Genomic DNA, 17455 nt, shown 5'->3' with positions numbered 1-17455 from the left:
GAATAGATATTTAACATTAAGAATAAACTTTACTCACATTAAGAAATGAAACATTCATTTCTTTTGCACTGTACCCTCGATCTAAATTTCGGCGGACATACATATCATAATCTCGAACAATTCGAGCCACTAAATCTGATGTTGAAACTCCTTCTGTCCGCTCTGTTGCAACAAACATCCCTCTTTCTTTAATACCTTTGTACACATCATCTTCAGATCCCATAGCATATGGAAGATCATCATGAGCAACAAAATCTATCTGGACGAAAAATGTAAATTTCAAACAATTACATAGAGAAAATAAGTATATTTATGAACACAGATGCATGCATAAATTCATTATAGAAGCTATTGATTTTTAAAATATATGTCATACCACAAAACATTTGAAGTGCTGATAAATGTTACTTGCAAAATCAGTACACTAATTAGTCTAAGGCTGCTATCACACGACGGTTTGTTTCAGAAGAACAACTGTTTGGAACAATTTTTCTGCTTTGTCAGAACAGCCAATCACCATAGATCCCTTTGGGGTTAACATAGGGAAAACTGGTTACCCATTACATACAAGCTGATAGTATTCAAAGCTGATAGCTGATTGGTTGAAAATGAACAGCTTGCAATTTTTTTGGAAAGGAAGGAAGAAGTCGCACGCCTTTCTTTCAATAGTAAACTAGTGAAAAAAATTGTCTGAAACAGTTGTTCGAGTGAAACACAAACATCGTGTGATATGGGCCTAAAAAAGCTAAGCCCAACAAAGAACTAGCATTCATTTCAGGTTTACTAATTTCTGTGATGGAAAAACTGGCATTAAATTAGAATTTGGATGGATACAACTCTTATTTTTTACATTATATGAAGAATATATATGTGTTCATCCATATGCATGTTTGATCCTCGCATTACCAAAAAATAGTGGCATGTAAAGTCATCAGACTTACAACACAAATAGTTTTCCACCTGATCATGTGCACCTCAAAGCCTGAAATTTGAATTTTTTATTTATTTCGTATTATGTGGATATTTAACAAGCTTTTGATTAAAAATGCAGTGATTTAAAAGCTGCATGTTGCCACTCTGCAAAGCATAAGATGCTTCAGATTTAACTAAAAAAACTCAGCAACAAAAGAAGTGCATAGCATTCAATGCAGTACATTTGTTTTTGAATTTAATCGCACTGTGGAAAAACAACAGCATCTAGAGCCACCAAATTTTGAAAACACAATCTTCAACTTGTATCCACCTCAAAACCTGAATTTCAAATTTGTTTTTTATTTATATTTTATGCAAATTTAATGAACTTTTGATTAAAACTCAACTATATAAGCTTTATGCTGCTACTTGGTAAAAGATGAGATATGTTTCTTTAATTAGAAACCTCAGCAATACTGATTAAAATTGTTAGATAATAATTTAATGATTCATTAAAATAAGTGTTTTGCCACATGACAGAACATAATATATTTGTTTCTCAAATTTAATCAACAAATTCAGCAATTTAAAAGAAATATGTTGTCCTGTCTGTATTAAAATATTTTTATCTTCCACATTTATTGTCATTCAACAAAGCATAAGTTTAATTTTTCTCAAGTTTGTTCTGTTTCTAACTAAACTAAGCAATTTAAAAGCAACAGATACAGATTTATTTCAATTATTATTAATTAGTAGGTATACCCATGAAATATTACATTAGCTAGATTAATTAACCCTCTGAGCGTTATGACCAGCTTTATCCGGTCATCAGAAGTTTTGCTACTTGGTATATATTAGCTTATAATTTAAGATATTTCGCTTTCTTACTTTCTTTAATAATGCAAATATCATCTTAATGAATGTAAGTTTGTGAAAATACAGACTAAAATAAGTAATTATGCAAACTCAATAAATGCTGTTTAAATACCGGTCTTCATGACGGATCCAAAATCCTGGAACGCTCAGAGGGTTAAGATAATATATTTTCCCCTTTTTTATAACAACTATTTTAGACAGCTGACCACACAAGTGGCTATTTTACATAAATATCTATAAATCTGAATGAGGTTTCTTAGTTAAATGCTAGACACTGCATGATAATAAATTATAAGTAGCGTGTGTTCCATATACGAGACCTGGATATTTCATGGTATTCACAATTGTACAGTGAAGGATTAATACAGATTCACTTTTATAGAAACTAAATACTATCTGCAGTAATTGAGCACGACCTTTTTTTGGTTTGTTGTTGCTGGTGTTATACCTTCATAATGAGATAAATAATTATGCATGAACTCAGAAACTACATGGGAACAACTGCTATAGCTTGGATTTCTCTGAATTTAAGGAATTATCTGAATTTAAGGAATTTCTCTGAATTTAAGGATTAATCTGGAAAGTATTAAGGACAGCACAGTACTTTCTAACCTCATTAAGTAAACATAGTAAACATCAACCATATAACAATGGGCATTAGCATGAGTCATAACAGGAAACAATAAACATGATTTTAACCGGAATTCGTACATGCCTTATTCAGACAGAAAGCTGCAATGACACCCCTTCCTGGATTAGGTAAACATGCCCATCTTTTATTTAAGTTAATAATTTTTCATAATAATTTACATACTTCACAATCTTGCTGTTAGAAGTGGAGCTTAGAGGCCTCATAATAGTATTAAATTTCCGTTTCCATCAACATATAAGGAATAGAGATGGATGATCCACTCCAGAATCGATTCACTTTACTGAACACATCGTCAGCGCTCCAGCGAAAACATCCGTTGAAACTGAAATCCTGTGCAACGAGGTGCCTTTGATAATGATTCGGGTTGCAGCCTCGAAGGTCACTTCAATAGACAAAGCATTAAAGAAAGTCTTTTCATCAGGGTCAGGAGATGAATCCTTTGTTGTACGAGTGAAGGAATTTCCCCCCTCTCAGTGAGATATAAAAAGTGGTTTCCTGAGAAGAGATGGGACTTCTTGCCTGCTAGAGCTATGGGCATGTTGGCCCACTAGAACTTTCATTCTTTGTGTATAATGCGATGAAGCATTTTTCCTGTTAACAAAATTCTGAAATTATGGGACTAAATATATCCAAGTTCCATACTGTCAAGAATCACAACTATTAATATTTTTACCTTATTAAAATTTATGCTATTGTTAGAACTTGAATTTGAAGTTCATTTCAACCCTGTATCACAACCCAAGGTTTATGTAACAGTTTCAACCACTACACCACAATATGATGAAAAACTGGGAGAGTTGACAGCTACAATATTCTCATCTCTGCTTGAATGCATTCATTTACCTTTTTATTATATACAGTACAAAGTCCGAGATCCAGACGTCCAATACAGGACCTTAAAGCCACCAACAAAATATTTTTCATGCTTTATGCATGCACATTTGATTTTTCCCCCATAATAACATATGTGGAGAATCCCCATTTTTAATTTCACTTTGGCACTAAATATAATACTTTATTATTGAAGAAACAACCATTTTAGCATAAATTCGTGTGATGAATAGTTTGGCTCCGTAACTGCGTATCTGCTTAGCATACATCTCAAACTGAAACATTCTACATAAAAGTACTGATTTTATGACTACTGGTATTTTATATCGTTGACACCAACCTAGCGAATCATTATTTATTATATTTTGCTTTCATCACCGCATATTTATCAATGCATGACAACTTGAGTAATCCAGTGATGGCTAAACAATTTTTTATAATGGTAAATGAATATCAACGGCAGAATTTAGGGAAGAAAAAATTTTCGGAATTTAGAGAAGCACCGAGTAACAAAATTAAGGTATGATTAAAATTACTTGTTATGCTTAAAATGATGATTGAATGGGTCCCAAAGCATCACAGCGGGGGGCGTGCCATTCATGAGTCAAATGTTAATGGCTCAAGACAAAACATTTCATGAAGAAATAAATTTAAAAACTGAGTGCACACATTCGACACACTGGTCAAGCAAATTTTAAAATCACCCGGTATAATGAAATTAAAAATTTCAAGTGAAGAAGCCTCAGCTGATATTGAAGCTGCTGAACTATTTGCAGATGAATTCATTGAACTAATTAATAGTGAAACGTTATCTCCAGGACAAATTTACAATGCTGATGAAACTGGCCTTTTCTGGCAATATGTAGTGCAAAATACCTTGACAATCTCTACAGAAAAATCTCCAACTGGTGTCAAAGATTCCAAAGCTAGACTAACAATTTTAGCATGTGCAAATGCTGCAGGAACACACAAATATACACTTTTCGTAATCGGGAAAAATACATGACCTTAAGTATTTAAAGGAGTAAAGATTTTCACTGTAATATAACATGAAAATAAGAGAGCATGGATGACACAAGTGTTAATGTATGATTGGTTTGAAAATCAATTCATACCCGATGCTCGGCAAAATTTTAATTTGGTTGGGTTTGCTTGATGGCTCAAAAATTGTCCTGATTGTAGATAACTGTTCGGTTCATCATTATAGTGAAAGATAATGTATCCATGTTATTCTTTCCTCCAAGCCGTACATTCATAATTCAGCCTATGGCATACTTGCCAACCTGCTGCACTAAAGAATCAGGAGATTTTTTTAAGAAATCAGGAGATTTTTCACCATGTTAAAAAGACTTTAAATAATAAAAATATAGTTTTTAATAATGAATTAACTTTAAATAGTTACTAATTCTTAAATGAAGCAACACAAAAATACCTTACAGATAAAAAAACAGTTTTATTACTTGCATCGTATAAGAAAAAAAAAAAAAAAAAAAAAACACTTAAATCAGTTTTCGTACAAATGTTATGAAGTGGCAGATTTTGCTTTTGTTAAGAAAGAAACTTCATAATTTGGTTCATAGCAATTGCCATGTAGGCCTGCTTTCGCTAATAAAAGTTTTCCTAATGTGTCATCACTAATATTAGATCTAAATTTAGTCCTCGTTTTCGCAACAACACTGAAAATCCTCTCACACTCTGCATTACTATGGGGAACTGTCAAGATGGCCAACATCTAGACAGTTATTTTAAAATTCCATCAGCACCTTTCAGTTTTCCAATTAAACTCCACTGGGTGTCAATCCTAGCTGATCTTTATAACTACATCCAAGTTTTCTAATTGTAAACTGCAAAATTACGATTGCAATAATATCAGTGGCAACATCAATATCATCATCTTTCATGACTAAACGAAGTAACACAGGAAATCTGTTCAAAAAGTACCTTATATTAGAAAAAGATGCATTTGCTAGAGCAGAAACATCAACAACTTTAGCATGCAAAATCACTTCATCATTGACTGGAAATTTATGTAGTATGTAATCGCATACTCGACAGAAGTAACTTCTAACATGAAGATAAAACTAATTTTTGTCTTCTGAAAGTTCTTCCACTACTTTTGTAGTTGCAGCTCCTAATACCAAATCTTCATCTTTCTTCTGATTATCTATTTCACCATAAAGCACATCGTATATAGAATTACAAGACAAAACACAGAGAGGTTTTAAAAAGTTTGATAAAATGTCTTTAAACAGATCATAAATCATTGATTTCAAAACATGAATTTATGGAACATCGAATGATGGCAAAATGAATTGAGAAAAAAAGAAAAAAGCTTTGTTAAGGTCTGAAGCAAAAAACATAAATATTCGATCTTCACAAAATATTCCTTTTTTTAGATGTAACCTAGAGAAAATTCAATTGCTTTCAGACGTCCAAAATGACTTTTGTTTTTTTGTTCATATAACGAAGTATTAAGCCAAGTTCCATAAAAATCGTGAGAAATTTTAAGAAAAAGTTGGGAGAAATATATTGTAAATCAGGTTGGCGGGAGATCGGTTGAAAATTGGGAGTCTCCCGCCTAAATCGGGAGAGTTGGCAACTCTGCTATGGATATCGGAATAATGTGTGCGTTAAATACAAACATAAAGTAGCATTTTTAAAATCCATGTTAAATTTCTTAAATAATGGCAAGATTATTCAAGAATTTTTGAAATATTATAGCATCACAAGATCGTGGGAGGATGTGCCTCCAGATACTTAAAAAAAATGCTTGCATAATTTATGGCCAGCTTGCTTATGCTTTTCGGATATCGCAAACTAATTTGAAATTTTCTAATTCATGGATTTTGTAAAGAAATATGGAGAAGTGGTCATAAATGAAGATGATATAATAGAAGTTTTTCATTGCATTGACAATGCTCCAATCATCAATCAATTAACGGACGGTGAAATCTGTAGTACGGCTCTAGATCCAGTAAATACTGCTACAGATAGTTCAGAAAGAGAGAGGTTACTGAAAATGAAAAAATTTTGATTGACAAGTTGTCGGTATTCTCGACACAGCAACTACAGGACTTGGAACTTTGTAAAAGAGCAAGAAATTATGTCTGTCTAAATAATTAAAGAGAAAGCATTAGCACAAAAAATAAAGCAAGTTAAACAATTTACATTAAAAAAAAATGTTTGATAAAGTAAACAAAAAATATTAAGCTTTTTTTGTAAAATTTGATACCCTTGACATCATAAATACTTTATTATTTTATAAATTGTGATTTCATATTTTTAATTTTATAATTTTTAAATGCCATCACATACTAGATTTAAACTGATTATCTAATACCCAGAAAAATCCCAAATCTGGAATCACCAAAGTCGCAACGAGTCCGGATCTCGGACTTTGTACTGTAGTAATATATCAGCTCCACAAATGCACAGCAGCATTTCTTTACAATACAGCTCTTTGCAGGTTCAACTTTAAACCAGGAATGATACTCTTAACTTTGAATACATCACAGTGCCTATCTTAAAATATGAAAAATGGAGAGATTTTTCGCACTGTGTCGTTTCAAAAGAACTTCAGATGATTTTTAAGTCATTTTATAATACAGGGTGTCTGTAAAAGAATGTCCGAGTTTTAATGGTATATTACAGGAGTTTATTTTATACTAAATATAACAAATCATACATGAAATTGAAGGAAAACTAACCTAGTTTTTCCTACAAGTGCTCAATGTGTTAAACTTCAACGTTTAATCTCACACAAAGAGACTCCAATGAGGAGGGGCTCCATCTTGTTGCCAAATAAAGTTTGCAGGTTCACTTTCTGCACATTCATTTGGCTTTAATTGCTGCACCAACTGTAATCGGTATGGACTCAAGTGTAATTTTTTTTTTTTTTTAAATCGTCCAGACTGTCGTCTTTTGCAACTGTATTTCATGACTTGCTTTCTGAACAGATTTCTGCGGACTACGATGGAAAGATTCTTCAACACGTTCCACATTCTCTACAGAAACTTTGGGTCTTCCCGGGTTTTTACCTTTACAAAGACATCCGGTCGTTTCGAATTGTCGATACCATCGGCGGATATTTCTGTCACATGGGGGATCACATTAAACTTTAATCGGAACGCACGTTGAACGGCAATTACCGAATCACTCTTAGCAAATTGTAGAACACAAAACGCTTTATGCTCAGAAATCGCCATTTTGAATAGATGACGCTGCAACTGTGAAAACGATGTAGCGGTACATGTGCATGCGCTTATCTGAAACTGTTGGAGTTATTCTTTATTCCTCACCTTCAACCCCAACTGTCGAACAATTACAGCTGATACTATTACAATTTGAAACTCGGACATTCACGGACACCCTGTACATGATTGAAGTCAGTGAATGTGATTTTTTAATTTTTTTACTTCTATAGTGAAGAAATCTCAAGCAGGGAAGAAAGTAAGAAAATAAGAATACATACAATTAATTATGTGAATAAATTTACTAATGTATCATTTATTGATGCAAAGTAAAATTAAATACGAATATTAACTATTAAATATTGTAATTAAGGCACAATAACATGCTGAACAAATACTAATTCAGAAGTCAAACAACAAAAATCAGCATTATATTTTTAAAATTTTCACAGGACTAGTTTCGGTGGTTTTACTGAAACACCATCCTCAGCTGCAAATCCGCAAATGAACAAGATAGGAAATAATGATTAGATAAGGTAAGAAAGCTTGGACAAGAATAAGCAAGTGGCGCCATTTGTTGATGAAACCAGAACTAAAACATAATTTCTTTAAAGGCCGAAGGCAAAGATGGATTGGAATTAGGATCGTTAACTAGAAGAGAAAGATTTTTTTTAAAGTGAAATGCCTCTAGAAAATCCAGTTCTCCAATGGAAGATGCTTTTTGAATAATTTTGGCAGCAGAAAAATTGAAAGTGTGATTTTCGGACCAACAATGTTGAGCAACAGAAGACTTCTGTGTTTCCTTTTTTCTAACATATGCCTCATGTTCCTTGATGCGAAATATTAAGGCTCTCTTAGTTTGGCCAATGTAAATTAAACCACACTGGCAAGGAATCCTATAAATACCCCAGGAATTCATATCCGGAATGGGGTCCTCGAGTATGGAACTCTGAATTTTATTGATGGGAGAATAAACAACCCGAAAGTTAAATTTCTGCAAAATATGTGCAACTTTATAGCTAATTGATGGAAAGAAGGGACTGACGACATAATTTTTTTAATCTCCTAAAACAAGAGTGTGCATTTTAGTGTATTGTGATGAGACTTTTTTAACTGCTTGATTAATAATGTTGGGTGAAAAGCCCCTGTCAATAGCTATTGCTTTTAAATAATTTAGTTCTTCATCAAGGGCTAGTTTGGAGGAGCAAACTTGAAGAGCACGGAAAACATAGGAATAAAACGTAGCTAACTTTTGTTTAGTCGGATGGCATGATTTAAAGTGTGGTGGAACGCAAACTGATGAAGGCTTACGGTAAACTGTAGTACTGAAGTTGGATGTGTTACATGTGGCCAGAATGTCGAGAAATGGAAGAGAATTGCAAGTCTCAAGCTCGAAAGTGAACTGAATAGCAGGATCAATGGAATTCATTGTTGAAAGAACTTTATTTAAATCATCTTTATTACCTTCAAACAGGGTAAAAGTATCGTCTACGTAGCGGAACCATACCGAGAAATTTAAAGTTTCAAACAATTTTTATTCATAATAATGCATGTAGATATCAGCCAGGATGGGACTGAGGGTGCTTCCCATGGCTAATCCCTCAGTTTGCTTGTAATATTTATTTTGGAAAACAAAATGTGCTTGTTTCAAACAGAGTTGAGTGAGAGAAATTAGCTCATCAATTTCGATGCAAGAGAAATGGGGTATTTACAAGGAATCCTGTAAATACCCCAGGAATTCATATCCGGAATGGGGTCATTGAGTATAGAACTCGGAATTTTATTAAAGGGAGAACTTTCGATGCTAGAGAAATGAAATTCGCAAAGTCTGGTTTCTAGACATCTTAATGCACCCTCCACTGGAACATTGGTGAATAAGGATTTTACATCAAAAGAAACCATGAGTAAATTTCTAGGAGAAATGTTTTTAACCTTTTTTACAAACTCTATTGAATTTTTTATGGTGTAAATGTTATTGACTAATAGAGTTGAAAATCTAGAAACTAAATATTTAGCTAATGGATACGAGGCAGTACCTAAATTTGATACAATAGGGCGGAAAGGAATACTACTTTTATGAATTTTGGGAAGAGCATATAATCTGGCACAATTCGCAACAGATGGGATAAGCAAATGTTTTAAGTTGCTTGAAATGATTTGTGAAGATTTGATCACAGATTTTATTTTTGACAAGTCCAAAGGTGAAGGATCTTTAGGGATCGGATTATATGGTCCTTTATTTAAGAGTTTAGTGACACCATTGATGTAAGTGTTCTTATCCATTATGACTATCTGGCCACCTATCCATGACGACTATCTGGCTGATATCTACATGCATTATTATGAATCAAAATTGTTTGAAATTTTAAACTTCCCGGCAAGGTTCTGCTATGTAGACGATACTTTTATCCTGTTTGAAGGTAATAAAGATGATTAAAATAAAGTTCTTTCAACAATGAATTCTATTGATCCTGCTATTCAGTTCACTTTTGAACTTGAGACTAGCAATTCTCTTCCATTTCTCGACATTCTGGTCACATGTAACACATCCAACTTCAGTACTACAGTTTACCGTAAACCTTCATCGGTTTGCCTTCCACCACACTTTGAATCATGCCATCCGACTAAACAAAAGTTAGCTTCATTTTATTCCTATGTTTTCCATGCTCTTCAAGTTTGCTCCTCCAAACTATCTCTTGATGAAGAACTAAATTATTTAAAGGCAATAGCTATTGACAGGGGCTTTTCACCCAACATAATTAATCAAGCAGTTAAAAAATTCTCATGTCAACACACTACAAAGCACACTCTTGTTTTAGGAGATAATAAAAATTTTGTTGTCAGTCCCTTCTTTCCATCAATTAGCTATAAAGTTGCACATATTTTGCAGAAATTTAACTTTCGGGTTGCTTATTCGCCCATCAATAAAATTCCAAGTTCAGTACTCAAGGACCCCATTCTGGATATGAATTCCTGGGGTATTTATAGGATTCCTTGCCAGTGTGGTTTAATTTGCATTGGCCAAACTAAGAGAGCCTTAAAATTTCGCGTCAAGGAACATGAGGCATATGTTAGAAAAAAGGAAACACAGAAGTCTTCTGTTGCTCAAGATTGTTGGTCCAAAATCACACTTTCAATTTTTCTGCTGCCAAAATTATTCAAAAAACATCTTCCATTGGAGAACTGGATTTTCTAGAGGCATTTCATATTCATAAAAATCTTTCTCTTCTAGTTAACGATCCTAATTCCAATCCATCTTTGCCTTCGGCCTTTAAAGAAATTATGTTTTAGTTCTGGTTTCATCAACAGATGGCGCCACTTGCTTATTCTTGTCCAGGCTTTCTTATCTTATTATTTCCTATCTTGTTCATTTGCGGTTTTGCAGCTGAGGATGGTGGTCAGTAAAACCATCGAAACTCGTCCTGTGAAAATTTTGAAAATATAACGCTGATTTTTGCTGTTTGACTTCTGAATTAGTTTTCAATTTTGATTAAATCTTCCTAAAAATTTCTACAAATGTTTAGTGTATTAAAAGAATTCAGGTCAATGAAAATTTAATGCAAAAAAATTACAATGAAAAACATGGGTGGGAGAATGAAATTTGTACCCTGCACAAAAAAAAGGGGGGGACTGTTCTATATCTCCTGTTTTACTGGGTCGATTGACGAAATTCAAATTGTGTTTTTCATGTCTTGAAAGCGCAATTTAGGATATATATATACAGCATTATTTTAGCGTAGGTATTCTGACACAAAATAGGACGTTTTTGAAATAACATACCAATTTCTTTCCATACTTTGATTCTACGACTTAAATTATGCCAGAATGCCAAGTTTTGTAAAAATAGCACGAGTAATTTTTAAAATATTAGCTTTCAAACTTTTATCTCCTCAATGTATATATTTATTATAATATCTGTATTTTTAACAATTTTTTTCTTCCTTTCACATTTCAATATTTAGGCTCATTCCAAATAAAATTCACCTATTTTTTACGATTTATATTAAAAATTTTTCGAAAAAAATTTTGAATTATAACCTATAAAATTTTTACCATCATTTTAAAGGTATATTTCTAGGCATACCTGCAAAAAAATTAGTTTTTTTATTCAAAATTTTCTAAGATACACATAAATTTAGATAATTTCGTGTTTTGAAATTTGGCATCTTTTTTGAGCGATAATAACACCAAATGTCGTTTTTAGATTTTGTTACAGTGAATTGCTACAGCTATTTTTTGCCTTAAATTTCAAATAACTTTTTAGGGAGAATTAATTATATGAAATTTCCCCCCTCAATCATGCGTAATAAATATCACTGTATTGTCTGCTACTTTACATTAACTTCATTTAAATTTAATTGTTTTATACTGAGAATGTTTGTTTGATGTTTATTTTTCACAATGTTTTTAAGCAAATAGGACATTGAAATTGGAGTCATGTCTCAGTTGTAAAAAGATATATATAAATATAAATTTTTATATTAATTCTCTTAAAAAGAATGTTTTAAGTAGTAATTTCCTCTCGTGCTGTAGATTATATAAAAACATGTTCCTTAATATAGAAATTAAAAAATCTATATGATTTAGATTGTTTGTGCCTGATATAAAAATCGGCTCACTCTGTGGTACAGGATAAGTGCTGCTGGAGTGCTTTATTTCTTTCTCATTTAACAAAAATCTTTTAATTCAAATATTTATCCTTTGCACTTTGCTTTAAACTTTATCTATAGTTAAAATGTCTAGAAAATGAAAGGCTGTCTTCAGCTGAAACGCATTTGATGCAACTGATATTTTAAAAAATTTGACAAAGAATGCAAAATTTATTGAAGTGTAACAATCGAAAAATCTTCATTTTTTTCATGTCAACACTGAAAACAAATATAGACGGAAATTGGAGGGAAGCAAAAATTTAAAGGGGAATCTACTTCAAGGAAGTTTTGTGTTCAAAGAGAAAACACTTGGACGTGTACACCAGCAAATAGCAATAACTGAGTTTTTGATAACAGAAAAGACATAAACGATATCGCAGATTGAACAAAGCCTTTCCTTTCATCTCATGTCTTCAAAATGCCTAGTCTCTGAAGACTGATGAAATGGATTGAACTAGATTGCTAAGTTACGGCAAAGCAGAGCTATCTGCCTAAAAGGAAATAATCCTTTGTGAAGAACTTTCTAAAGGAAAGCAGCTTTTATACACGTTACACATGAGAAAAACCACAAAAATGCCCTGCAACAAGCCTGTTCACCAGGATTCGAGCCCCAGATCGAACTACCAGTGTTCAGCGACTTTACAGCTCAGCCATTTGTGGGCCCTTTTGAAATGGAAGGCGATAACTTTATTTAAAATTAATGTCAGAAATACCATGATGTTTAGAAAAGTTAGATGCTTTTTTATATACCTGCCAAATGCCTGAAGAAAAAGAGCAAGCCATTAAAAAGAAAAAAAAATTGCATAAAATTTAGTATTTTTTAAAATTTTAAATGTTTTAATTTTATGATATTTGATTCTTGCGATTGCCAAAATATTTGACTAAAATTTTAATAACACTTAAAGAAATTAAATGTAGGATGATAAAATTATGTAAAGAAATGGGCACAATGATAAAACTGTTTAAAGCAATGTATGCAAGTCATCATAAATTAAAATGTCAGATATACATCTCTCTCATATATATATCTTTTCTGAATTGAACATTGAAAGGCGTGTAAAAACTGTACTTTATTGTATTTTTTTTAAAATATATGCAGTTTTCAAATGCATCGTAGTCAGGGTCACAAAGTATTCTTTTGAGAGAAGCGCAATTCAAATAAATAAAATCAAATTCTGGAAAATTCATATTATTAAATATATTTAAAATGCACAGTTTGAATGAATTAATAGATAATTTTAAAACAATTACCTGAAGAGACAATGCAACACAAACAATTAAAATAAAAGTCTAAAAATTTAAAAATTACCTAAAATAATAACTAAAAATAATATAGTAAAGAAAACTATTTGAAAAAAAATAAACGATGCATCTTTTATTTAAACTATGCAGTTCGAATGTATAAATAGGAATTTTTAAAACCGTTATATGAAAGAAACCATGCAACGTAGACAATAAAATGAAATTTGAAAAAGAAAAAATTATTTAAAATAATAACAATTATAATTAAAAATATAACATAAAGGACATTATCTGAAACAAAGAACAATGTGAGTTTTTTCCTTCTCATGCACAATGAAAAAGGAAAAGGAAAATAGGTTGCTATATATTAAGAAATTCTTTAAGTGAACTATTCTTCGCGCAAACTGAAAAAAAAAGAAGCAAGATAAATTTTTGAATTTCTCTGTAAATTTCGCACCACATTTTACAAAATTTAATATTAATATTGAGTCGTAGAACTGAAATATGTAAAAAAATTGGTGTATTATTTCAGAAAAAGTCCGAATTTACGTCAAAATACCTATGTTAGAATAGTGCTATATATAAATCTAATATATATTTTAAGTCGCGCTTTCGAGGGATGAAAAATGCAGTTTGAATTTCGTCTATTGGCCCAGTAGAATGGGAGATATAGAACTGTCCCTCTTTTTTTGTGTGCAGTATACAATTTAAGTTTCATTAATTCAAGAAATTTTATTTACTGCTGGGAAATATTTTCCTCAATAGAGGCTAAAAATTAAAAATCAGATTTGATTATATAGTAACGAAAAACAGTAAAACTAAAACAGCTCGCAGCTACAGATTTCTCCATTATTTTCTACTACAGTGACTGCATAACATCTATACACATAGAATCTCTAAGGTAGTGACAGATACTGTTGTGAATACAACCTTTTCAACAAAATTAAAGGCATACACATACTGCTTTTCCTTATTAACAGTTGCCTTGTTACTGACAAGTAGAATTGGAAACCTAACTTTAACCCTTTGTGGCACGGTATGCCTGCTACGGGCATACCTAAAAATTGAATGAAAAATTATTTATAGGTTACTATAGGTTACTCTGAAACTTCTTTATTTATAGTAGACGGCAGCCCAACACAAACTAGTCCATATATTTTAGCCATGTTTAATTTTTAAAGACCTTCATTTTTCAATGAAATCTTTTAGGTTTTGTTTAGGATATAAAAGGAATTGTTTGAAAATTAATTTCTACGCTTTTTTTTGCGGGGGGGGGGACCGTATGTTTATCTCCTTATTCTATAATAGTTTTAAATTTTTACCTTGAAATCTTGCCTAAGGTCGAACAGCGAACATCAGGTGTGCCCAGCGGTGTGGGCTCACTGACAGACTAGAACAATAACTATTTTTGTTTCTCTACAGCTCATTCACAATAGAAAGGTGGATCCACATCTGTGTTTCATTTCCTGTTTTTCTTTTTTTTTTTGGGGGGGGAGGGGAGGTTTTGTTATCAACTAAGAAATTGTTGAGGTGATTTTCTGAAGGTTGGGGAGGGGGGGTAATTTTATTAGCAGTTTGGTTTTTCACTAGAGCAGTTCTCTTTTTTCTCTTTTGCTTTTGTTCAAATAAGTTTTGTTAGTGCTATGTTTAATAGGTTTGAACTGTAGATGTTTATCTAATTTTATTTTATAATTTCAAATTGTAGATATAATATTAGTTTATTTTTTTCTGATTTTTAATTATTTTCCAAATGGATCGGAGACATGTGATCATTTTCTGAAGCATTAAAGTGCTACATGAATTGCTTTCAGATAGTGAATCTGATACAGATCCCAGTACATGTGCAAAACATGCAATATTGAGTTGTGTTTTTTCCAAAGTGGTGTCACTTTCTTCGAAAAGCACCACCATGAAAAAAATAAGACGAAAGCATAAATATGAAATGCAAATAATGTAAATATCATATACCCAAGTTACATTTTTTCCATTTATATGCATGTAATCATCATATAACCAAGAAGAGCTTTTTTAGTGTGGGTGTAGAGTAGCAGGCCTCCCCGTGGCACACCCTGGGTAATGCTAAATCTGCTACGGTATTCAAAACCTAGCGTTTTTTAATCATAGGCAAAATCTCTTACTCTTTTTATGTTTCTCCCAGCAATGCTTGTTTCAGCACTCTTTTCAAAGCCCTATTCATTCAGTGTGCCTGTTTTAGGTACACCCACAAAATTACAACGATAAGTGCTATCCGCACAAAATTTTACCTGTGTACTCCTCTAGGCCTGATTAGACTGCCTACCTTTTGGGGGAGTTGAAAATCCTACTTTAAAAGGTAGCATGCCAGAAAGGGTTAAAGAAATTTTATTCTATGCTCTAAATATGTGTGCTATTTGGGATGAAATATAATATTATTTAATTTGAAACTAAGTTTAAATATAACATACCTTATTTTCTTCCAAGAATTTGTCATCTATTATCCATGGGGCATCTCTTACAACTTCATCAACATATCGACAATGCCGAATGCCTTCATATCGCTCTTCATCTGTCATAACTGTCTTTCCCTTATTTTGATGAGTGAGAAAATCACTATTCACTATATTAAAAAAAAAAGAAGGGAAAAAATCTGAAGGCTTTCAGATTTTATATTACGTCCAAAGGGGCTTTTTTTAATGTTTTGTGTATTATCTTTATTTATCAAATATCATGTTCTTCACACTTAAACCATAAAATTCAATTCAACAGCAATATCACAAAATATTTAAAACAGCATATCTTTAGAATTTCTGATACACAGTCTTGCACACTAGAGATAAATAAGTTCCCCCCCCCCATACAGTGTTGCCATTGCTCGCTTTGAAATCATTGAGATTCTTAACTAAACTCATAAATGCTTTACAAAATATGAAATAGATAATAAAACAAATTCCAGATTGGTACCTTCAGATGCCCATATTCAGGTGGAGACATATGCTATTCAAAATTTGATGGCTCTAGGTACCGTTACTTTATCACAATTCAAGAAACAAACATACATTCATGCAGATTCTTCATTATTTATACTTCATTATTTATACAATATAATTACAATGCTTACAATCCTCTAGAGGCTCGGTGGTCGCGCCTTGAAACTACTGGTGTTTGCTTCTCAATGGCGTTCGCTTGCTTTTCAAATAGGAATGTTTATTTTTACCCGGATATAGATAAAGGGCTTTGAAACCACAGAGTTATTTTATTACTAAACAATACATGCACCTGCCCAGTAAAAAGGTCTTTCTTTTCCAAATACCTTTCTCTGACATCAACACATTTGCTCCCCAAGCTAGTATTGCGATTTTATAAATTATTTCCTGTGGTTTAAATTTAATGTAAATATACTTTGCTATAATTAAAAATAGAAATTGTGTAAAAGTTTTATTTAAATTTAAAATATTTTCTGAATATTTTGGGATGAAATACGAATAAAATAAGTATGAATGAGAAACGAACGATTCGTACAAAGCCAAAAAGACCAAGCCCCCCCCCATAACATAAAAAACCACAAATTTCATGTGCCAGATGAAAAGAAACTAAATAACGCTGGACATATACCAGTGAAATTTAAATCCAGGCAGTGTACATTTTGTAGCACAACAAGATGTATGTGCGAAACGTGCAGTGTGGGTCAGCATGTGCCAAAAAGACAAAACATGCTTTGAACAGTGTCACAAAAAAATTTGTTCTTTGAAATTAAAAAAAAAAAGCACTGAGATCTTTTTTATCCTTATTTTATTGAGTTTTTTAATCCATTTACCAAAATGTCCTTATTATGTAGGTACTTATATTTTCACTGCTATAGAAAAATTACATAAATGTTTATTTTTTAATTTTTTCTGACGATTTACTTTGTAAAATAATGTAAAAAAAATTATACATAATGCAATTCTTACATACATTTTTTTTTTAAATCCATAAATTTTGTCATTTATTGGAAACGCCTGCGGAAAATGGTAAGTTTGTTCCCCTACTAAATCAGTAAGTTTCAAAGTCCTAAACGCGCGGTGTTTTCACAGTGCGACCCACCACCCACAGAACAACGGGCAAGAGTAGATTTTTTTAAATTC

General features: G+C 32.1%; 1 protein-coding gene across 3 annotated transcripts in view; it reads right to left on the bottom strand.

Annotated features, from left to right (window-relative positions):
- Positions 1–17455, bottom strand: part of LOC118204317 (choline-phosphate cytidylyltransferase B-like) — a 107877-nt gene that overhangs the window by 41050 nt on the left and 49372 nt on the right. For all 3 annotated transcript variants that reach the window (XM_085818962.1, XM_085818963.1, XM_085818964.1), the window contains 2 exons: positions 15797–15948; positions 38–259 (listed from right to left, as the gene is read on the bottom strand). In XM_085818962.1, coding sequence (XP_085675088.1) covers positions 38–259; positions 15797–15948 — 374 coding nt within the window. The remainder of the gene's footprint in view (positions 1–37; positions 260–15796; positions 15949–17455) is intronic.

Source organism: Stegodyphus dumicola, chromosome 6, assembly GCF_044657685.1.
Source record: "Stegodyphus dumicola isolate Sdum_Otavi_A_Nest chromosome 6, ASM4465768v1".
NCBI lineage: Eukaryota > Metazoa > Arthropoda > Arachnida > Araneae > Eresidae > Stegodyphus > Stegodyphus dumicola.
This window is presented reverse-complemented; position numbering and strand designations above follow the sequence as displayed.